The 23,845-nt window shown below is 39.3% G+C and overlaps 1 protein-coding gene across 7 annotated transcripts in view; it reads right to left on the bottom strand.

Moving 5' to 3' along the window:
* Positions 1–2,552: 2,552 nt before the first annotated feature.
* The window catches only part of LOC127646283 (dedicator of cytokinesis protein 9-like), a 102,715-nt gene continuing 81,422 nt past the window's right edge, over positions 2,553–23,845 (bottom strand). For 4 of the 7 annotated variants that reach the window (XM_052129802.1, XM_052129803.1, XM_052129806.1 and 1 more), the window contains exons 39-53: positions 19,682–19,788; positions 19,446–19,583; positions 17,286–17,468; positions 16,967–17,078; positions 16,180–16,397; positions 15,857–15,914; positions 14,767–14,873; positions 13,622–13,744; positions 13,370–13,483; positions 11,477–11,623; positions 9,258–9,468; positions 7,766–7,956; positions 6,408–6,508; positions 6,134–6,272; positions 2,553–4,164 (exon numbers count right to left, since the gene is read on the bottom strand). In XM_052129802.1, coding sequence (XP_051985762.1) covers positions 4,039–4,164; positions 6,134–6,272; positions 6,408–6,508; positions 7,766–7,956; positions 9,258–9,468; positions 11,477–11,623; positions 13,370–13,483; positions 13,622–13,744; positions 14,767–14,873; positions 15,857–15,914; positions 16,180–16,397; positions 16,967–17,078; positions 17,286–17,468; positions 19,446–19,583; positions 19,682–19,788 — 2,075 coding nt within the window. In that variant the 3' untranslated portion in view covers positions 2,553–4,038. The remainder of the gene's footprint in view (positions 4,165–6,133; positions 6,273–6,407; positions 6,509–7,765; positions 7,957–9,257; positions 9,469–11,476; positions 11,624–13,369; positions 13,484–13,621; positions 13,745–14,766; positions 14,874–15,856; positions 15,915–16,179; positions 16,398–16,966; positions 17,079–17,285; positions 17,469–19,445; positions 19,584–19,681; positions 19,789–23,845) is intronic. The other 3 variants (XM_052129804.1, XM_052129807.1, XR_007970905.1) reach the window with 2 other exon arrangements.

Below are 23,845 nucleotides of genomic sequence, written 5' to 3'. Positions count from 1 at the left end.
CAAATATACTGTATATACTTATACTCCCTTTAAGGACGAGCTTCCCATCTTTTAACACAACCGCCTGTATTCAGGCCATTGTGTTTGTGCACCTGTTTTTATAGTGGACAGCTTCATGCTAAACAGGCGGGGCTCAAACACTAAAGCCAATATTAGAATGTTGGTGTTATTGTAGAGAGGTTTCAACCAGGTTGTGTAAGAAGGCACTCCCCATATGCATTAATAAATGCAATGTCTCATTCCCTTAGTCTCAGGGAACCGAGATTACATACGTAACCAAGATGTTTTGTAGAGTCCATGCCTCGGCGGGTTGGTGCTGTTTTGGTGGCACCAGGAGGACAAACAACATATTAGGCAGGTGGTCATAATGTTTTTGCTCATCGGTGTAAGTCAGGCATATGGGACATCGATTGAAAGCTAAAAACCTGAACTTTTAATAAATAACCATCACCTCTGCATTTATGTTACATAAAATAATAAAATAAAGCCAGATATCATTCAAAACATTCATAACAAGTCAGGGCCACCTAGAGGTCATGTGGTTGAAATACGAATATGTATATAAATGTCTTTCAAAAAATAATAATAACAATAATAAATTAATCTGTTAAATTTGAGTTTGAAAAATTGCAGGCCACAGCCAAAAAAATGCTCCAGTGTTTAAGAGTTTAACATTTCTATTGCATTGATTAGATATGCTGGATAATGCGGCCACATCAAATCATTGTCAAGACATCAAAGTGTGATTGTCTGGAATACTGTACCCTCATAATGCCGTTTATTACCTTGTTAAGATATAATGTTCAGATACAACACCATAATACTGACTATTTTTGCACACACATCAATATTACTCTTTTAATCAGAATATGGCAATATTCAGTTTGCTGATGTGTCAAGTGCATGCCTCAAACTGATTGTCCGATACGTTTAGGCCAGTTCTGGTTACTAAAATTCTGAATCCCACCCCTGGGATATGCCCATATTAATCAGAATTATGGGTCATGTAAACACCTTATTCAGAATATCCAGCATATTTAAAAATTATTTATATCTGTGCATGTCTAAGCAAAGGTAAGTCTGGGTGATGCCAGAAACAACTTTTGAAGAAACACATCCTCCCCTTTTTGAAGCAAGAAGGATAATTATTATTATTTATTTATTTATTTATTATTTACTAACATTTTATGAAAAGGTAATGAGTTATTAATATGTAATGGTCTATTTTCGTAAGAGTTAATGCCCTACATTTTTCAATTCATCACACTCATATGTTTTATTGTTAAGGACATGAATTAGAAATTAACATGAATGTTTTAGTTTTTTCAAACTGTGCTATATACAGGAATATTCCAATAGCTTTGGAGCATGTAAACATCTTTTTCTGAATAAATGCTTAACCAGAATATGGAACTTAATCAGAAAATTATATGCATGTAAACGTAGTCAGTGACACCCAATCCTACACATTTAAGCTATTTACTGACTGTCAGGTCCGAATGATGTGAATGATATATTACAACCACAAAGTCAACAGTAATGCAATTCTGAAATAACTAACATTTACTCATTTTACTGAAAAGCTAAAGATGAGGCCAAAATCTGGACATGAACACTCACATGAGATGAATTGTGTTTGGAGATGTCTGACTCGTTGTAAAAGAGCGAGAGAGGGGGATAAACAAACTGCCCCCACCCTTTCAGTGATACAATGAATTATGTTGGGCTAGGGGGCAATTCGCCATGATGACAGTGTGCATGCGAGTGGAAGGAGTCTAGTCAGCAGGTTTTACTTAGAACACACTTTAAAAATGTAATTGTAATGTCCATGTTGCTTACTTTACTCATTTCCCTCTATGAATGTACCTAAATGTATAGGTTGATTTAAAAGTGGCAGCAATTATTTATTACAGGATTAATGAGGGGCTGTTTGTTTCTGGATTGTGCTTGAAGCCTTCATAATCCAGGGGTGATCAGAACACTGTGGTGGGACATAAACCAAGAAATTATATGATATTCATATTCTGAAATGACATGTCCGTAAACGATCTCTCTCTCCCGCACAATCCTCCGCTGTCGGCCTTTATCCCTCTCGGAGGCTTGATTTACCTGATAAGGGACCGAGTGTGTATAATCACGACCCGGCCCCGCCCTCCGCCATGCCACATTGTCGCGTGCAGCCACTATTCACAGCGCATCGTCTCTGCTAGTGCATTCTCTGCGCAGAGATACTTGCATTAATTTATCCTGATCTTGGACTTGCATAATATTAAGCGTACAATATAAAGATTGATCTAGTAGCTTTTAGCTATTTTTACAATTATTACAGTGATGCGGCCCATGGCACCTTATTTATGTTTCTGCATTTGGCCCTGACTGAAAAAACAAAAATTACAGACACCATATTTTGATTGTAACCAATCAATCTGAAGTGATCTCTATAAGGATCTTGGTTGGTAAAGGAAATAGAGTATAAAGTATTACAGATAAACAGATGTAAGAGGAGTCACTTCTAACCTTTGAATGAAAAACACAAGAAAACTAATAAGATAATACATTTTATTCAGAGATTTTAGGGATATTAATAATATCTTTCCAGAGGTGTAACATTCTTTTAAATAAAAATACCCCCCATATCTAATCCCCTGTTATAAAACAATTTACATTTAAACAAACATGAAATAGTTATAAAAAAATCATTGTGTTTCTCTCTTTTGTCCATATGTATTTCACATCTAGCCCTCCCACTTTGGCAAGAGATCTTCAGGAAACAAAAAAAGCGACAAAGAAAGAGAATTATTGCACTCTACTACAAAGAAACAGCATTTGTTCCTTGGCTTTTTACATAAGGGAAAAATAGAAGTTGCAGAATGGAAGTGGAGTTGTAGGCTGTACAGACGTTTGAGTGGCTCAGGTGATCATGGGAGTCTTGTACAGTAGGACTAAAACTTCCTGCTATGCAAAGATGCAGATATATTCACTTGGCTGCAGCTCAATGGATCATCACTGCAACAGACAGAGAAAGTGATGTTCCAGCCGCCCAATATGAACAGAGCAGCAATTAACCTAAAGGTGAAGTGTATCATTTCTGCATCACTAGTGTCACAAAATGTAATTGCAAAAATAAAAATACAAAATTCAAACATGTCTCCAAAATACTCCCCTATCTGCCATTTGTCAAAAACAAACAAACAAACAAACAAAAAAATAAAAAAACAGATAGCATGAACCCGGAAGTGCTGTTGACCATTTTCCGGCTGTAATGTGAGTGGTGCCAAAAGAGAGTTGTATATTTAGTTGTAAATGATTTAATACAGTCAAAAGGAATGCATATTTTATTATCCCTACTCTATAACCCTAAACCTAATCATCATTGAAGTAAAATTTTTATTTTAGAGCGAAAATCCAACTAATGAAACATGCTCACCATTGTTTATGTAAACATTTACTTCCTGGTTTTCATAGAACCAGAATCCTTGTCAACCCCAGGTTGCATCAGTAGCTCAACAGGGAAAGGTGAACACATTTGAATTGATGGTGCCTGTTGGTAAATTGCCAGAGTGGGGTCGATTTCAGAGTAAATGAACTTTCGGTAGCAGCATGTCGATTTCCCTTGTGATCAGGCTGAACAAACAGAGGTTGTAAAAAATTTACTATGATCTGTCTTTGTGTGGTTTGGCTTAACTATGCTCAGATTCAGTAAATAACTGAATCTGGAGTGTGAAAATTGCAAACAACATAAACAACACTTTAACCAAAAAACTGCCATTTTCCTCAGTTTCACACTTTGAGAATATAAAGCCTACAAATGGCTTCCTTATACTGTAGTTATAGCTCTGCAGATTAAGTTGGGATAGGAAAAAGTCTCTTAACATCAAAAAAAAAACCCACCTTGTTTTGGGTTTAGACATACAACACCAGAAAAGGCCAGGCTGACAATGAAATACCAATGATTGTTTTACGTCTGTATGTATTTCACTCTGTCCATCTCTCTCTGGCTGTGGGTTGGGTCAGATGTTTAAGGCTAGGGGTGAAAAGTCATACGGTAGAGGCGGCGCTAGAAATGCCATGCAGGGTGGTGCCGGTGGGTGTGCCACTGATGGCATTAAAAATGTGCAGCGAATCAGAAAGTGGCCTCTTCGTTCCGCCATCCACAGTAAAGATCTGAAGAAGAGGAAGAATTTCAGATGACGAAGAACAGGTCAAACTAGCATTTAGATGTTTAATATAATCTGTTATAAATAAGATGATAAATTCAAAAATGATTACCATCCGATCTACAAAGGCCAGCACAAAATAGAGAGAGAGAGAGACTGGCTGACATGAAGAGTAAACACAAACCAAACATTCATATTCATATGAGCTTTCTTTAAAGACCCCAAGAAATCGATTGACAGCTATCGTTACCATGTTGATGTAGTTCCTAATTAAATAGGACGTTTGGGCAGTAGAAATTGAAGGGCTCATTTCTTTTAAAAAAATAGCTAATAGGCTTTAGATACATCACAGCCTTGAACATGATTTGGGTTAGGGTTAGTGAATAAGGAGGCCAATGAGAGATGACTCTTATTGTTAGGTACTCTGAGGGTTAGGCAGTTGATATTAGTTTAAGTATTTATTTATTTATTTTTTTCATTTTTATGTTTGGACACTTTGATAAATAAAAGTCAACCTTGGGTTCTATATGCTATAACTTTTGATTGCTTTGTCCTATCAACACAATTTGACTGTCTATAAGGTACCATATCAAACATTAATAACTGAGAAGTTTATTTTTAGTGTTTTGTCTACCATATTTTAGCACGAGAGACTTTACGCTTGATCCTAATAAATTTCCTTCAAAATTTTGTTATAAGCTCTTACTTTTGGATATGCCATTTAAGCATGAATGTAAAATGTAGAATAAAAATGCCATGATAATGATGATAAATAAACCATTTAAATAAAAAAATACTGTTGACGAAAATAAGACAACAACAAAAATAGTACTACAAGATATTAAGAGTGCACAAACAGTGAATACTCCCTAGAAAGAATTGATTTATCTAATCTAATACTCCAGTATATTGGATATTTCACCGTTTGACCAGCGTGAACAGAAAGACCTGAACACTGGCTAAATGAACTGCTTAACAAGTTAATTACCTCACATACGCATACTTGCATACTATTCATACATGAGATCAATCACTGTATCCACAAATAATATTACAACTTACATCTGCACAGACAATAAAGCAAATAAACAGGTGAAGTTCAATTTACATGCTATTAAGAATGCGTAAATTGCGTAGCTAAAACACGAAAGGTTATTAACAGTCTCTATAGCATGAAGAATTCTGAATACTGTAATTTCTAAAAAGTAGAAAATACTTCAGTTTTTTATATGCTGTTGTTTCAGGAGTTTTTACAAATACCATTTTCACGTTGTATTTTGTATCCTTTATATGATACGTGATTCAATTAAATGTTTATACATTTTATAACAGTTTGACATGCTTTTGTCTTTTTGCATATTATCATCAATAAAATGTTATTTCCATTGACTAAAATTAGAGTAAAATGGACTAAATAATGAAAACACCATGGTTACAATTTATTTTTTCAAAGACTATAAATTAATCTTTATACATGAAAATAAATAGACAACAGGGGTTTTCAAACTTTTTGATGCCAAAGACCCCCAAATATGGCAATCCCCTTGCGAGGGACCACCTTCATTAAATATAAAAGGTGGTCCCTTGCAAGGAGATTGCCATATTTGGGGGTCCTTAGCATCAAAAAGTTTGAAAACACCCGTTTTACATGCTTAACACAGCATGTCTGTGTATGCTATAGAAACAGCAAGTCTTTGCACTCAGCACCAGTAGTGTAAGTAGATCTAATCCACCTAGACCAAACCAATCCATTATAACACTTTAATTTTATTCATGACTGAAATGTGTGTAACTGCAAAAGGTTAATTTAGTAAAACTAGCATATAGATTGCTTCCAAAGCGAATAGACATGGACTATAAGGCGCAAAACTCCAATTGTGATTTTCTGGGGTCTTTAAGTCTTTATTCAGGTGAGGCTGGTACCTACTGGTGTATATATATCTCTAACTTTTTGCATATGTGGTTAATCCTCTGACCTGTTCATGCATGATGTGGGAAAGTTCTCTGGCCAGGTCTTTATAGCTGGCTTTCATCTCATCATGATATTCCTGCTGATCTTCCTTTATCAGCCTTTCATTTACAGCCAGTGCCTGTCCACATGCCTCCACAAACTGCCTGTATACACAAACATACCACACATGCGTACATATACATCCATGAAGCACTTTACTCAATTCTGACGTGATTTGTGTGTAGTTTGACAGAAATTGCTCAAGCTTGCTGAAATGAAAGCTGATTGTGTTTATGTACCTGAAGACTTCTTTCAGCTGTTTCACTTTATTATCTGGATACTTTTTGGCGCATGTGTCTTCAAGAAAAGCTCTGGCATATGCAAGTGGTCCAGCATTGACCTGAAGAGAAGGATGACAATGTATATAAAAGTTATTTGAATAATTGTAAATTTGTCTGCGTCAGTTGAAATCAGTGTAATGTAATGGTAAAAGTCTGCTTTGGCACAGGTTTTTCTTTTCATTTGGGAAAGAAAATTCTGCAAATGTCCCTATGAGAATAGCAAAATCTACAAACATCTTAGAAAAACATTTTATAAAGGTGACTTTATGGTGAATTTTATAAGATATAGTGTCTTAACTCAGATCTAAACATGCAAGAAGTTGACATTAGTATGAAAAGTCTGCTTCTACAGCAAATTTGTATTGGTGGAGAAAAAGGTTGAAATGAATATTGCTGAACAGGTAAAAGTCAATATATTTATAGCAACTTACCTGTATAATTAATAATACAACTGGTTTATTGGCACAAACTTTTTAAGGTAACTCTTTTGTCCTCTTGAGAATTGAGGTTTGTTAGCACCACAGTAACACAAGAATGAATGTTAAGTATGTTCAACTGGACCATGCATTGGCCAAGCACTAGCGTCTAAGTTTGCGTGCTTGCGTCAAGTATGTGAAGCGCATGACAGACTGAACTTCTTTAATGTTAGCATGTTGCTAAGCTAATGACTTGATATTCCAATAAGCACAAAATATACAATGCACACACATAATCATTTAGTGAAGTGCAATTTTATTTCACTGTTAAATTATATTAACAGTAAAAATGTGACCCTTCAAATCTTTGATGTAATTTTTCACCAAACTCTTTGTGAATAAGGTCAGATAAAGCAATCCCATAATCCACTGCACTTGCGCCTTTGATTTTAAGGGGAATGACGACGAGGCTTTGAGGAATAGACTTACAGTCTCGTCAATGGGCTGTACTGCAGTTTAAAGTGTTTTTGGATTGTTCAAAGGACAAAACGTTGATAAAATATCTGTCCAAAAAGATGCAGTATTAAAAGAACTCCAGACAACACGAGTTGTTGTTAATAAAATGTTATCTATGAGAATAAAATGTGATCATAGTTCGTGCCATTGAAGAGTTGGTAAGTCTATCCCTCACAGCCTTGTTTTCATTCCCATTCAAAATCAAAGATGGCGCTAGCATGAATACGATGCTGCCTAAGATTTTGCCCAAAACAAGGTATGTTATAACGCAGCATAATTTTGTTGCCAAAATTCTGCAACATGAGCATACCTTTGATGACCCAAATTTTGCCTTGCTAGGCAGTTTATTAGGTTTTGGAACAGAGTAGCCATACACATACACACCTGTACACTGATGCTTCCTTGTAGTTTAAGCTGAAGGCGGATCATGTCGACCTCACTGGTTGCACAGAGCGCTCGGAGTTCAGCCACCTTCCCACTCATCTCATCTATGGCCACCTCGATGGGGCTCAGGTCTGTGTGGTGCTGATACATCACTGCTATACGCTTCTTCACATACGGGAAACAGTGTGTGGCTAAAACAGATAGACCATATGAAATTAATGAAGTGGAAGTAGAGGTTCAGAGAAAGGGTGGCTTGAAGGACAAACACATGAAGATCCTAGCTGAAGTCATGTTCCTGCAGTAATCAGCAGACCCACTATATACATTTTAACCTCATGTGACACTGCGTACACATGTGTGGACATTGTATTTTGGCTTCTCTATATGCAATGCATAATTTAAATTAATTTAAACTGACTGAATACTGTTCACAGCACTCTAGTCTGTCATTTAAGGGTTAAACGTGACACAAAAACATGACGCTGATTTCCTTGAAGCGCTTCTATGCATGCAGAGCCAACAAACGTGCCTCTGGTAAGAAACCTCTATGTTTTTTAATTGATAGGGGATTTAAGAGTACACATTCACTGTCTAGTTTTGTTTGATATGCCACTTGATATTTTTATATTTATTTATCACACGTCAGCATGCTGATAATCATGATGCCGACATACGTGGATGTTGGGACATTATTCTTTCAAAAGTTTGAAAAAACATTACTTTTTTAGAATAACTTCCAACATTAACACATCTGAGGGTCATTAAGGTCAAGCATCCAACTTGCTTATATAACACTAAACTGGAGACAAAGAGTTTGATTAACTTTTGCTGCACATAATTGCAGCCCAAAGTCCAAGATCAGGATATAATTAATGCAAGAAATACAGACCAAAATGAAATCATAAAAAAATAATTGACTATGAAGGAACTGTCTAAATAAATGTACTATACCATACAGTATTTATGCCAGGGACATATTATCATAAAAACTTGTTTTCCTGTCCACAGGTCAACTTTAATTATCATCATAATCATATTATCACATGATTATTACATAATTACAGTCAAATTCGTAATTTAAGAATGTCACAGATTAAAGAACAACATTATATACATTTTTTAAACAAATATATTTACACAGAATTGTGCTTTATTGTAAAGATTTTTTAAGAGAAAAAATTTTATCATATAAAATGGAAAATATTTAAGTAAAACAATGTACTTTTTTTTATTGAAAATTAAAAAAAAAAGTTTTTTTATTTTTTAAATCTTTATTTTTTTTTAAGTCAGCTTGTTTTTTTTTTTTTAACAACAAATATTTTTGAATTTAAAAAAAAAAATTATAATTCAAAATGTATTTATTTTTAATCTGAGCTATTATGCATTATTATGCATTGTACATGTCGCAATTGCAGAATGCACAACAGAATCATACAATTAAATATGACCAAAGCAGTGATCAGTTCTGAGGACTGTAATAGAGCCCACTCACTAGTGAGCACTGTCCTGCGTTTGCACTGTTCCTCCACCCCCCCGTGCCGCTTGCCCGACTCTGTGAATGGCGTCTCAAACACAAAGCGTCGAATGTTGTGGCTCCTCTCAAAATCAGTCTTCCTCTCTTCCAGCTCCTTCTCCTCCAGGTATGGTGTCACATGTGTCACCTGAATGTAGGCAAACTTTGCCTCCAGGTCTTTAGGGTTCACCTGAGACAAGTTGTGAGAAGATAGTTGTATGTGGATGGGTGGAGTAAAATGCAGATAAATACATGTATAAACAGAATTCTTTTGATAAGTAAGTAAGGTTTAAGGTGTGACAAGACACTGCATATCAGGATGACTGGTGTCAAAACGGTCTTATCTCATATACGATGTAAAGCTCTTCTTGTGTGTTTGTGCATATGTGTGTACTAGGCTAATCTGTGTTCATGTGATTTCATATGGCACTTTCCGTGAATACAGTGTCCAATTACTTTTTTAAAGCATTCTAGGCACAAATCCCAAAAATCCCCCAATTTATTTATTTTTTTTGTTGTGAGGAAATGACTAGTTCTGACATTCTCGAATGTCTCCAATAATTAAAATCATACAAAAATGAGCTCTGTTTACATGCATAATCTTACTCAGATTATGCTTAAAATGCTGGCAATATGCAAGGTCGTGTAAACCACATGAACATTTTTCTTTATCACTGAAAGTCATAAATGGCTTTAACAACTAACTATCGGCACACCTAGATTTTTGCCCATTACCCTGATTTTGCTCTGTAAAAACCTTTACAGGCATTCTGGTGGCATGTGTGCATGTAATGCGCAGATGCCTATTTAGGATTTGACGTCAAAACCAGATTACCAGAGTAACCCAATGATTTCAAATTTCACATAAAAGCCGTTTTCTTACATTTTTGGATTTTTTTAAATGGGATAATTTTATAGTTATCAGCATATTATTGAGCATGTATAGTAAACATGCTCATTGTCAAAAAAAAATCTAATTTGTTTGTTATAAATAAAGATTAACTTATTTTAATAACCAAAAATGTAATATTTAGATGTGTCCCACATTTTGGATGCAACCCTGTTACTGCATGTGTTTCCACCATTAACCTTGTTTTTGTAAGAAAAAAATTATCCAACAAAAACATTTAGTTATTTGTATTTATTTATAGTAAAAAAAGTTTATCAATAACTACTAAACAACATTTTGTCCCAAACAAATGTATCTATACATTTTTTATGTTTATGTAATATTTTTTGCCCAAAAAAAAATGGGGAAATGACTGGAATTTGAATTACTGAGTTCAAAGTCATTTTTATATTTTTTCTGGGGCCTAAAGTAAAACAAATTTCATCTGGCACAACCATACGGAGACAAAAGTCAGCTGAAATTCTTGGAAAAAGAAATGTTGGTGAGAGTAGTACAATGTAATATTTTCTTTAAAAAAATAAGCAGTGAAACAATTTTGTTTTAAAATATTGTGGCAGGGCGGATTAAGCACACATCAGACTAATCAAGCCTCAGAGAGCCTTTTTGGTCTTTTTGGTTCAGTTTACAATTAAAATATTATTTATATCGTCAAGCCGGTTCTTGCCTCCTCCTTTCCATTAACCCCTTTACAAAAATCTTTGACAATTTTTTTCAAATATTAAAGTCATTTTGGGTAACCAACATGTAGGTCGCCATTTGTTTGTCATATGAAAAAAAAACATCAAACTAACATGACCCCTTTTGACTCAAATCTGTGTGAAGTTTGAGAAAGAAAAAAGTCTATATTTGTACATTTTTATGAAAAACATATTTTGTTCAGGTCAGGTCATAACCCTATGACAAAACTATTTGTAAAACAAAGACCGTTTTGTTACAAATTCTGTCAATTGAGCTTTACTTGCATTGAACCCGGAATATTCCTTTAAAAGCTGTAATGAGAGATGTCCCAAGTTTTGGTTACAGGGTTTAAAAATCGCAAACCTCACATAAAATAAGACATTTTAACACACAAACTAAAACAGCTTATATAATATATGGTTAGATCTCCTGAGGTTGACTATAAAAATTACCACCTTTCACTAACAAAAGAAAGAGATGAGTTTTTGGCTCTTTTTTGTTCCCTATTTGTCGAAAGTGCCATACAAATTTGCCTGAGCTTTCTCCTATTCTCAGAATGCTGATAAAAAAGAAAGTGTGTGTGTGTGTGTTTGTCTGTATGTTTACTCACCCTGCCGGAGTCTTGAATCATTTTGACATTTTCTTTGCCAAACTTGTCCGAGTACAGTTTGAGAAGGCGCTGGGAGATCTCGGAGAGAGGGGTAAACTTGGGTTCTTTATAGATATATTCCTTTCCATCCTCATCTTCAAAGAAACCCTGAAAAACACAGTGCCTATGTCACAATCTGTGTGTGAGTCTGTAGTTTTGTCTGTGGCATATACTAATTGTATTATGAATTTACAGCAAACAAAAGCAGCTTTCAATCCTATAATCAACAAACATCTATGTCACACAAGTGGAAATAAAAGGATTTGATTGATGGACACACATCCCTGCTACACCTTTAAAATGCAATATTGTGGGAGATTTTAAGACAAAGGTTAATTAAAGAAAACCTTGTGCTCACTGCATTGATAACACAACCTGACAGAGCACAGACCATCAAAATCTGGTCTCCTGCACTTCTGAGAACTCTCATCCTCCTATCTTTTAATAATCAGTGCTATCTTTATTTTCGGTGTTCCTGCATAGAATATAGCTTCTGAGAAGTCAACACAAAGCTTTCACTGTGTTTCTGTCCTCACAAGCGGACAGAAGTGTTGAAATAACTCAAGCCATAAAATCACACATTTTCTATAAGGTTAATGGGCACAGCGTATAGCAAAAGAGCTTGCTAAATGTAGCCCAGCTCATTTTTATGGTCCAAACCCATTTAAAAAATGTCTTTCATAGTAAACAAGGCCTGTCAGAAAGCTACCTAGCTCAACCAGGAAGAAGTAATGACAGGATGTACAGATGAGGGAATGTGTTATGTGTTTAAAGGCTGATGAACAATGCTGGCACACAGAGACGGGCCTCTTCTTCTTACCCAAAGACAACAGGCATGCAGGCAAACAAGCAGTGGTTTAGTGAGACTGTAACAGTTGCAAAGCAAAACCTTGCCTGAGTATGTTAATGAGTAAGACAGCACACACAAACATAGTTCACAGCAACACTTACCGCAGCCTTAGGGAGGAGAAGAGAGCAGAAAATATTGATTAAGTGAGACCCACAATGCTTTAAACATGCTTTAAACAAGACTCAGGCTATCATGCAGGTTAGGTTATCATGCATATAGGAATGCTTATTTTTATTTGAACTACTTATATGTGTTGTTTGCCCTAGGATCCCTTTAAAATAAAAATTCTAAAATACAAAGAAGCGTCATTTTAGGTCTAAGACAAATCTTTACATTGTGATATTATTTTCACTACAAATACACATATTGTAAGTGAGACCCACAATGCTTTAAACCAATTCTCATCACCGCAATGCCCTACTAAAAAAGATGGTCATTATGATACTCTCATTACTGCAACGTGTATACAATGATATATTATTTCAATTCTATATACTGTCTTTAATATTTGCTAATTTTCATTTTTAAATCATTGTACAACAGCATCTTTTTATAAGTATGATAGGGCACATTTTTTTTATATATGTTACGGTAATGAGAATCATCATTGTAAATGGTTAAACTCATCAAAAGTAAATTGCTCTGATGCATTACGGATATCAGATGGATAAACTGTGAAAATAATGTCAATGCAAAAAAATGTAATGGTCCTTAATATAGGCTTAATTTTCTTTATTTAAAATATCAATTCATATTTTTTTATTGATTTAGAGTTAAATATGACCCTTTTTTTCTTGACATGTTTCATAAGAGAATCACATAATCAATCAAACCTCAGGTTTATGAGTAAATGTTGACAGAATGGTCCGTTTTGGATGAACTACTCATTCACAGTCCATTCACAAGATAAAAGTTCATAAAATAAAATGTGCTAGTATTTGAGTGCTGTTAAATCCTCAATCAAGTGTGCTCTTCTTCTGTGCTAGCTAGAAACATTGTCTTACCTGGCCAAAAAATGCTACTCTGAAGAAGGTGCCAAGTAACCTCTTCCCAGAATGCATCACTTCCATCACTTTAGTGTAGGCCCGATGTAATGTGTCATACAGGTGGGCCAGTTTCTAAGCAAAAGCACAAAACCACATTCTTACTGTGTACATAACTATGGAAATGAGATCATTTTATACTGAATTTCTGCTACTTGAAAAAGTTTCATTGCCAACAACACGCAGACAGTGTGCGTGCGTGTGTGTGTGCACCTCAAAGTCTCTGCGTTGTTCGTAAATTGGAATGATGAGTTTGTAGATGTCTGAAATTAGTTCATAACGTTCAGCTTTCCATAAACCATCAGCACAAGCTTCCAACAACTCCATCAGCACCTCCTGCAGACAAACACACATAACTTTACACATGCACTCACCAAACAACAAACACTCACTAAGCACTTTATTAGGAACACTATGGTCCTAATAAAGTGCCAAATGTGGTCTTCTGCCGTTGTAGCCCATCCGCCTCAAGTTCAACGTGCAGTGCATTCTGAGATGCTGTTCTGCTTACTACAATTGCACAGATTAGTTATCTGAGTTTCCAAAGCCTTTCTGTCAACTCAAACCAGTCTGGCCAATCTCCATTGAACTCTCACATCAACCAGGTGTTTCCATCCACAGATCTGCCGCTCACTGGATGTTCTTTGTTCTTGGTACCATTCTGAGTAAACTCTAGAGACTGTTGTGTGTGAAAATCCCAGGAGATTAGCAGTTACAGAAATACTAAAACCAGCCCATCTGGCACCAGATGGGCTGGTTTGCCACGGTCTTGCCATGGTCGAAATCACAGAAATTTAAATTTTCGCCATTCTGATGGTTATGTTAACATGAACTGATGCTCCTGACCTATATCACTCACTTAACCAATCTGTACAATTGTTGTGAGCACAACAATTGTAGAATGTGCAACACCTCGAACCTTGAGACGGATGGGCTACAACAGCAGAAGACAACATCAGGAACTTTATTAGAACCATAGTGTTCCTAACAAAGTTCTAACTGTGTGTATATATGCATCAAACAATTAGGCAAGGTCAAAGTTTTAATCAATTTCCAAACTGATTATTCAGTGACGAGAAAATCACGGGGCCCATTATCTTGACTTCCCTTGCTAACACACCCACTGAACGGGGCAATTGATACTGATTAGATTAGAAATCAGAGAACATTTTCTGCCACAAAGGGTTATTACAGACATTGTTTATCAGGTTATTTTGAATCCCTTCCAGTGCATGTGGAGAGTCATTATACACCCTTGTGGTGGGAACAAGGGTATGGCTCAGGTGCTAATGGGTGTGGCTTATGTGGTAATGTGCATGGCTATAAATCAGTGTTGTCATGTGAGAGTTGGTTTGAACCTCATTGAAGTGAACATCCTGCATGCCCACATCCTCCATCATGGCTGCCTCCTCATCGATGTTGGGTGTGATCACACAAAATGCCGAGCAGCCCTGTCGGAACATTCCTGCCAAGGAGTGGGAAAAGCAAGCAGAATGATTTTGTTTGAAGCAGGTTCTCAATACACACAAAAACTCCCAAAATAATCAGGCATTTAAACAATGGCTGGCCTGCAGGTGAAGACTCAAAGAGGGAGAACACAAACAACCAGGTACTATGAGATAAAATGTAAAAAATTCTGGGAATTTGGAGAAAGGAAAGATCGCATTTCAACTACCCCTCACGTGGTGTGTGTGTGTGTGTGTGTGCATACATGCATCTGGATTTTCGAAACCCTGCAACATTAGTTCTGTTATCACACACAAAGAGATTAACACTTTTAAAAATGACATTGTAAAATAAGTTGAACCTTGAACAAGAAGACTATAGAAATGTGTTTGTGTGTATGTCTTTTCATGTGTGCGCATGCAGAAAAAACACTATATAAACACTATTTTACTCTATAATAACACAACATTTTTTCAGTGGTCTACATAATAAAATCAATGATAGCTTTGCTTAAACAAAAATATATTATCCTATGTTTTAATTGTTGCTAATAAAATAATCCTACAAGTTTCGTTATGTGTGGTTCTCCTTTTAAGATCTTTGTTCTCTTGACAAAACCTGTTCAGCCATATTTATGTGAATTAAAGCTGAATGTTTGCTGTTCCTTTATACATTCTGTATATTTGAGCTATTTTAAAGGCAAATGTTGCTAAATCTGCCTAAGAAGAGTTTTATGAAAATGCGGAACTTAAATGAAACTTTTCCAACTTTAAAAATGTACTGTAACGGTAGACAGTAAAAGCTGTATTATGTCACAAAGGGACAGGCCAATTATTTAATTTGTATTCTATAAGAGCATTTATTATGTTATGACATCCCATAAATATGGCATCATTAAGGTAAAAAACAAAACATTTTCCATTTAACGGGCAAATAAAAAAGTTAATTTCTAAACCTGGTACATGCAAACTAAATCTATTGCGCCCCCTAGTGGAACCTCACCTTTCCTCTTCAGGTATTCAGCCACCAGTGCTGCCACATGCACATAACACATCGCTGCCTAAAGAAAAACAAGCCATTGATGAAAGACATGATTAACCATCATTATCCAGTAATGATCCTTCCTTTTAATTAAACACTAAATGAGCTGAAGCTTAATACACTGCTAAACCATTTAAAAATAATTAAATACTGAGTCCTAGAAAACTGCAAATGGAACAAACTAATTAATCTAATTAACATGGTGTGCTATACTTAAGGGTTTATATATCCTTTAACTTTTAACCCTTAAGTTCCATTAGAGTTTTGTTATTTGTGTAGCTTGCCTCAGACAGGTCTCCATTCTTGACATGAATTTTAGCCATGCTGTCCAGCCAGGTTTTGCGCAGCTCAGGTGTGCTGGTGTAAGATTTTGCCAGGCTGTACTGCAGGTCCACCAGCATCTCCGGGTCTTTTTCATGTTCCTTCATCTGCTCAGTGGCCATCAGCACCGTGCGGATCCGTTTGGTCAGGTCCTTCACATCTGAGGGGAAAGCAGTGTGCTGGGGAAACAGGAAGAGAGAATGCGGGCAGGGCAAATAGTCACATCTAACATGACATGTACATATACATGTGATTTTAATATAAAAAACTGGTCAATTGTTTTCAGCCTACAGTGTTTAATTGAAGTATGATACTGGACAGATTAATAGGTTTCCCCCAGACCTTTGATTAACCAATACATCATGACTCTTTCTCAAATTATTCAGGATAATTCAACAAAGTTTAGCTCAAATACAAATTAATAATTAATTATTCTGTTTGATGAAAAATAATACCAAAGACCACACACTACAAATACAAATAATTCACATACCAAAAACTTGCACTCAAAACGACCTCGTGCCTGCGGCCGAATCAAACAGTGCTGATGTATTGCCATATCACACTCTTACTTGTGTGATATTGCTTAGTTATATTATCAAAAGCAGTTGCTTTCTTATTAAAGCAAACAACATATTATGTAAATCTGGAAATCAACTTCTTGATTACTTTTTAATAAAATATTATGTTTAAAATTGAAACAAAACTTTATGATAAACACTGACTTAAGTGTATTAGCATTAGTATTATTTACACTTTTATCACTGTTGGCACAATTATTAATGATGGACAGCGACTGCTGGAACCGTGTCCCACCAATCCCAATGACATCAGCGATCAGCTGACTGACAGCAATCACCACCTAAGAAAACAATTTTTTTTAAAGAAAATGTCAGTCATCCTATTTTACCCAGATCCTCTTTTTTTAAATAAATCTAAATTGGTGTCTAAGAAGAACATGACCTGAGAAACATGGACAATATGGACTCTAGATTGAACAGTGATTTTCTAGATTGACTCTTTACTTGGTGTATATGACCCATCCCGTCACCCCAGTTCACTTTCTTGCCTGAAGATGCGTACGGACAAAAGACTTCCTGCCGTTGTACTCAAAGTTGCTCTTCATGAGAAAATAGAGCAGGTGGGCAGCATCACTGCGAATGGAGCTCAGTTTGGAATTGCAGCACTTCAGGATCTCATAACAAAAGCAGGCACACATATCCGCACGTCCGTCAAAAAACGTACAGGGAAACTGAGAAATAGAGAAAAAAAGACACATGGACAAGAGAATGAGTATTGTTACTTGACAAATACTTAAAGGAATAGTTCACTCAAAAATTACAATTCTTGGGGTGCCTGGGTAGCTCAGCGAGAAAAGACACTGGCTACCAGCCCTTGAGTCACAAGTTCGAATCCAGGGCATGCTGAGTGACTCCAGCCAGGTCTTCTAAGCAGCCAAATTGGCCCAGTTGCCAGGGAGGGTAGAGTCACATGGGGTAACCTCCTCGTGGTCACTAATGTGGTTCTCGCTCTCGGTGGGTGCGTGGGTAGTTGCAGGTGGATGCCGCGAAGCCGCCACACACGCTATGTCTCTGCAGTTACGCGCTCAACAAGCCACGTGAAAAAATGCACAGATTGACGATCTCAGACACGAAGGCAACTGAGATTCGTCCTCCACCACATGGATTGAGGCGAGTCACTACGTAACCATGAGGACTTGGGCATTCCAAGAAAAGAAGATCCAAAAAAAATTATCTCATAATTTACTTACCCTTATGATGTCTCAAACTCAAGATATATTTTGTCTATACATTGGAGCCAGAGGTATTTTGTCCATGAGGTCCAAAACGTCCAAACTCCAAAAAAGATAAAAGCAGCATAAAGGTAATCCATATGACTCGAGTGGACTAATACGTACATGCCTTCTGAAGCAATACAATCTGAACTATAGCAATACTGCTCTGCCTATGCGTCAAGCGCGAGGAAGTGTAATCAAGCTTCAAATCTTGATCGCCCTTAGGAGTCTGCAGATGTCCAGATTTATAATGAAAAAAAGAGTTACATTTTTGTATTTTCCTCACCCAAAACCAATCATATATCTTCAGATGACATGCAATAATGTAGTTTGGATGTTTGGACCACATGAACATGGATTATATGGATATAAACACAATATTCAACTTAAAATATCTCAGTTTGTGTTCTGCAGAAGAAACAAAGTCATACGGGTTTGAGACAGCATAAGGGTGAGTAAATGATGAGAGAATTATTATTTTTGGATGAACTATTCCTTTAACAACAGTCTTAGATTATGTGGACATCATACAGTAGCTGTCCCAAAACTAGTGAGCACCTCACTCTACCTTCTAAGGCAAAATCCTAACTGAACTGGAACTTAATAAGTGACTGACATAGATGGGCTTTACCCAGGCACTGCACGCCGTGCAAATAGCACTCCACATGGGAGACTCGACTCACATTTGATTTCAATTTCGAGTTTGCCATTTGCATACACCAATCAGCCACAATATTAAAACCACCTGCCTAATATTGTGTAGGTCCAGCTCGTGCCGCCAAAACTGCACAACCTGCATCTCAGAATAGCATTATGAGAAACTATTCTTCTCGGCACTATTGTACAGAGTGGTTGTCTGAGTTATCATAGACTTTATCAGTTCGAACCAGTCTGGTCATTCCCTGTTGACCTCTCTCATCAACAAGGCATTTCTGTCTGCAAAAAACATCCAGTGAGTGGCAGTTCTGTGGACGGAATGCCTTTTGATGAGAAAGATCAACAGAGAATGGCCAAACTGGTTAGAACTGACAAAGTGTACGGTAACTTAGATAACCGCTCTGTACAATTGTAGCGAGAAGAATAATATCTCAGAATACTGAGATGCGGTTTGGCGGCACGAGGGGGACTTACACAATATTAGGCAGGTGGTTTTAATGTTGTGGCTGATTGGTGTATACTCTAATGTCCATTAACATACACAACAAACAAATATTGGATAAATAATGCATTTTAATATCACTGAGCAAGTTTTTAATCTATGCTGCATTATAATTTGGTTCCAAGGTATCTTAGGAGGCAGAATAATTAAGTTACTACATTTTGGAACACACTTTGCTTCGGAAGAGTGCCTACGATGCCTTAAAATGCTGTCTAGGTGTTTAGGATTGTTGGCCGATAAATAGGTTTTTCAGAGAGGGTGGCTGCGGTGGTCACCTTGTAAATGAAGGCACGTAGGGAGGTAAAGATCTGCTTCAGTGCTGTCTCTGACTGCGGGATCTGGAGGAAACTGAGGTGCACCTGGAAAACCTTCTTCATTAGTGGGTTATGACCCAAATCAGCACACAGCTGCGTCTGCGGACATATGGGGTAATTTGAAGTTGCATTAGGCTTCAGGGATGAACGAAATGAAACCAAACTAACAAACACACATATCCACTTGCTGTCTGTACCTTAAAGCCCATGATGAAGACACTGAGAGTGTCCAGCACAGTCAGGCACACTTCCGTTGATACGTTAGCTTCCAGAAGACATGTGTCAGCATCCCCATGGCAATATGCTAAAGGACAGAAATAGGTAAAGAAACATCATGTTACTTAATAACTGAACAACATTAAAATAAGCTGAATTGGCCTTTAGGCATTTTCCTCTAATAAGAGTATTCTGTTTGGAGTCCTATTACTTTTTTCTTCATGTCTAGGGCATTTTTTTTGGCAGCTGCCTGCAATTTCCCACTCTAAAATTAAAAAGCTCACACATACAGAGGACTTTTTTTTTTTTTTACAGATAACCCCCCGAATTTTAAGGAAAGATTCCAGTCATTCATAAATAATACTGTGCATTTTTACAATCTTATGAACATTAACTTTTGGCTAACTGGCAACTGTGGCGAGTGGTATTTCAAAGCAACTAGCCACTCAGTATTTTCACTGGCCAAATTCCACCACCAAAAAACTGAAACTGTATGCATTTGTTTTGTACATTTTATTTGAACAAGCCTAATGATTTAAGTAATCTCTTAGAATATCTAAAGGCAAACATGACCAGTTAACTAGAGTTGGACAGAACAGGAGGAAAACAAAATGGATAATAAAATGGATATGTTAGGTACTGTAGATTAAACTTAGTCACTATTTACTTTCATTGCAATGGAAAACACATGAATCTTATTTTTTCCATTCATGGAAGAAAGTCCTAAGAATTTGGATTAAGATAAAGGTGACTCAATGATGACAGAATAATTATTAATAATACAAATGAAGTGATTCACCCTAATCGATTTAATATGCATATATACCAGTTACCAGTTAGTGTTACTGCAGTAAAAACATTTGAGTTTGGATGATGAGGTGCATTATAAAAAACTTGTAAACGATGCTGATGCAGGGCGCACTGTTATCTCTTTACCTCGTCAGTGCTGTTTATAATGTCAGCAGTTTGAGAGTTTTGACTTACTTCATACAGATATTTTTTACTAGAATATTCTTTGCATTGTTCTTTGAATTCAAATGGGTCACATATGTTTTGTTCCCCTTCTGTCGCTCTCTCCACGTTGTGTCAGAGAAGCGACACTAGGGGTCTCTCTTGAGCGCCGATATTGACCTCTGAACTATGAAAAAAGGCCAATGAGAGTTGGCAACCAGTATTTGCATGTCCCGCCCCCGGACATACGGGTATTTAAGTGGCGCAAATACGGGAGTTCATTCAGAAAATTTCTTCGGAGCCGATGGTCGTGTTTGCAGACTGCTGCGTTTTACACAACGAGTTCCTGCTATCCTCTGCTGCATGCTGTTGGATTCTACGGCGCACAACAGCGGCTTTCTCCTGTTTGCACGGCTGTGCACTTCCTGCCCCTGAGCGCATCGACAGTTGCAGATAAGAAAGAGCTCTCACGAGTTCTTTCATTCATAAAAGAGTGATTTTATTTAAAAGAGTAATTTCCTCTAAAAGAGCAAAAAACACAGCTGCTTTTAAGGACGCGTCTTTATAAAGATGCCTTTCCGCCCCTGTTTTGTTCCTGGATGCGGTAGAGTACTCTCCGCTTCCGACGGCCACAGGCGTTGTCTCGTGTGTCTGGGCAGTGATCACACTGAGGCTGCGTTTGTGGATGGTTCATGTTCTCATTGCGAGAACATGACCATGACAACGTTGCGGTCGCGGCTTGCTTACAACCGTCCACATGGAGGCGATTCGGGGATGGCAGCGGGTGCAGCTCCGCCGGATACGCCCCCTCGGACCACCCTCGCCCCGGCACGCACGTTGACTCCCGTCCCCGCTCGAGGTGGCGGCGACTCGCCTCTCAGCCAGTCTGCCTACCCTCTTGCGATGGAAGCAGATGAGTTCGCCGCGACATCGGAGGGCGTGGGCTCTGATGCTGAGGGCTCCTCTGGGCTGCCGCCTTTGGGCTTGCACGCCCAGGAGGAGGCCGATGCACAGATGTCCGATATGCTTTCCCGGGCAGCCAACAGCGTGGGCCTGGATTGGAACCCTCCATCCTCCCCACAGCCATCACGGCTGGACGATTGGTTCTTGGGCGTGGGGCGCCGCTCACAGCCTCACCCCCCCCCGGTTCCTTTCTTCCCGGAGGTGCATGATGAGCTGACGTCCTCGTGGAGAGCACCCCTCTCCACTCGTCGCACCGCCACCTGCTCATCCGCCCTCGCCACCCTCGATGGCAGAGCGCGCCACGGGTACACGGAGATCCCCAGGTGGATAGAGCTGTTGCGCTCCACTTATGTCCCGGAAGCACTACCACCTGGCGGGGCCGCCCTGTACTCCCTTCCCGGTCCTGTAGAGCAACATCCTCGCTCACCGCGAAGGCCTACAGCGCTACCGGATGCGCCGCTTCCGCCCTGCATGCCATGGCTCTCCTGCAGGTCCACCAAGCCAAGGCACTTCGCAACATGCACGGGGGTGGCCCTGATCCCGACACGCTGCAGGAACTGCGCTCAGCAACTGAGAGCGACGAAGGTCACAGCGCAGGCACTCGGGCAGGCGATGTCCACTCTGGTGGTCCAGGAACGTCAGCAATGGCTGGACTTGGTTGAGATGCGTGAAGCTGACAAGACTCGCTTCCTCAACGCCCGTCTCCCAGTTCGGCCTCTTCGGCGACACCGTTGAGGACTTTGCCCAGCAGTTCTCCCTGGTGAAGAAGCAGACGGAGGCCATTTCGCACATCATGCCGCGCCGCAAGCTTGCCGCCACGGCCCAGGCCCCACCTGCTCGCCGAGGGCGTCCTCCCGCAGCCAGAAGACCTTTTCCGCCCCAACCTGGGCCCAGCTCTCAGCCCCGGCATCGAGCAAACCGCAGGAAGCGTACGCCCCCTGCCTCACGGCCAGCTGACGGGGGCTGCGGTACCCAAATTCTCAATAAAAGAGCCATTTCCTTTACCTCTGGGTCACATGGCCCGCAAATGCCGTTCTCAAGGCACTTCGCTTTCAGGCCTCAACAGTCTCGGCGCCCAGGATGCGGTGCTTCCGCCCTCAGCCCCACGACTGTTCCCCAGCCGGCCGGTTCAGACGAGTCCAGAGGACGCCAGCATCAGACCTCCTCCTCAGTCACGAACCCGGCCCCTGCCGGGTGCGCGAAACAAGGTAAGTGCTTTGAGTTTATTCTCAGCACCAGAGCCTCGGGACACCACAGCGCCTCCCGACGCCACGTTACCTGTTCCGCACCGCTGCGAAGCCCCGCCGGGTACATCCAAAATACTCATCCCCTTGGTGCCCCTAGCACGGAGCTTAGAGGCATGGCTTTCACTGCCCAGCTCGTCACGGTGGCTGCACCGGACCATCCGACTCGGTTACGCAATTCAGTTTGCCAGGTCTCCGCCCCCCTTCGTGGGCGTTCGTTCCTCCGCAGTGCACGGCGAACATGCCCACTCCCTGCACGAGGAAATCGCCTCCCTTCTAATCAAGGACGCGATAGAGCCTGTCCCTCTGACCGAAACGAAGAAGGGTTTCTACAGCCCTTACTTCGTTGTACCCAAAAAAAGGCGGCGGCATACGACCAATCTTGGACCTGCGAGTTTTCAGTCGGACCTTGTCCAAACTCCCGTTCAAAATGCTTACCCAGAAACAAATTCTATCTGGCGTCCAGCATCTAGATTGGTTCGCAGCGGTAGACCTGAAGGACGCGTACTTCCACGTCTCAATTTGCCCTCGACATCGACCCTTTCTACGGTTCGCGTTCGACGGCCAGGCGTATCAGTACAAGGTCCTCCCCTTCGGCCTGTCTCTGTCCCCTCGCGTCTTCACGAAGGTCGCAGAGGCGGCTCTTGCCCCGCTACGAGGAGCGGGCATACGCATACTCAATTACCTCGACGATTGGCTCATTTTGGCCTCCTCGCAGGAATTACTATGCGCACACAGAGACCAGGTGCTCGAGCACCTCGGCTGTTTAGGGTTTCAGGTCAACTGGGAAAAGAGCAAGCTCACCCCGGTCCAGAGCATCTCTTTTCTCGGTTTGGAGTTAGACTCAGTCTCAATGACAGCACGTCTCTCCAACGAGCGTGCTCAGTCAGTGCTGGAATGCCTCGCTTCTTTCGAACCAGGCACCGTGGTCCCTTTGAAACGTTTCCAACGGCTCCTGGGGCATATGGCCTCCTCCGGCGGCCGCGC

Source organism: Xyrauchen texanus, chromosome 7 (genome assembly GCF_025860055.1).
Source record: "Xyrauchen texanus isolate HMW12.3.18 chromosome 7, RBS_HiC_50CHRs, whole genome shotgun sequence".
Lineage (NCBI taxonomy): Eukaryota > Metazoa > Chordata > Actinopteri > Cypriniformes > Catostomidae > Xyrauchen > Xyrauchen texanus.
The sequence above is the reverse complement of the archived record's forward strand: the minus strand, read 5'-3'. Positions and strand labels throughout refer to the sequence as shown.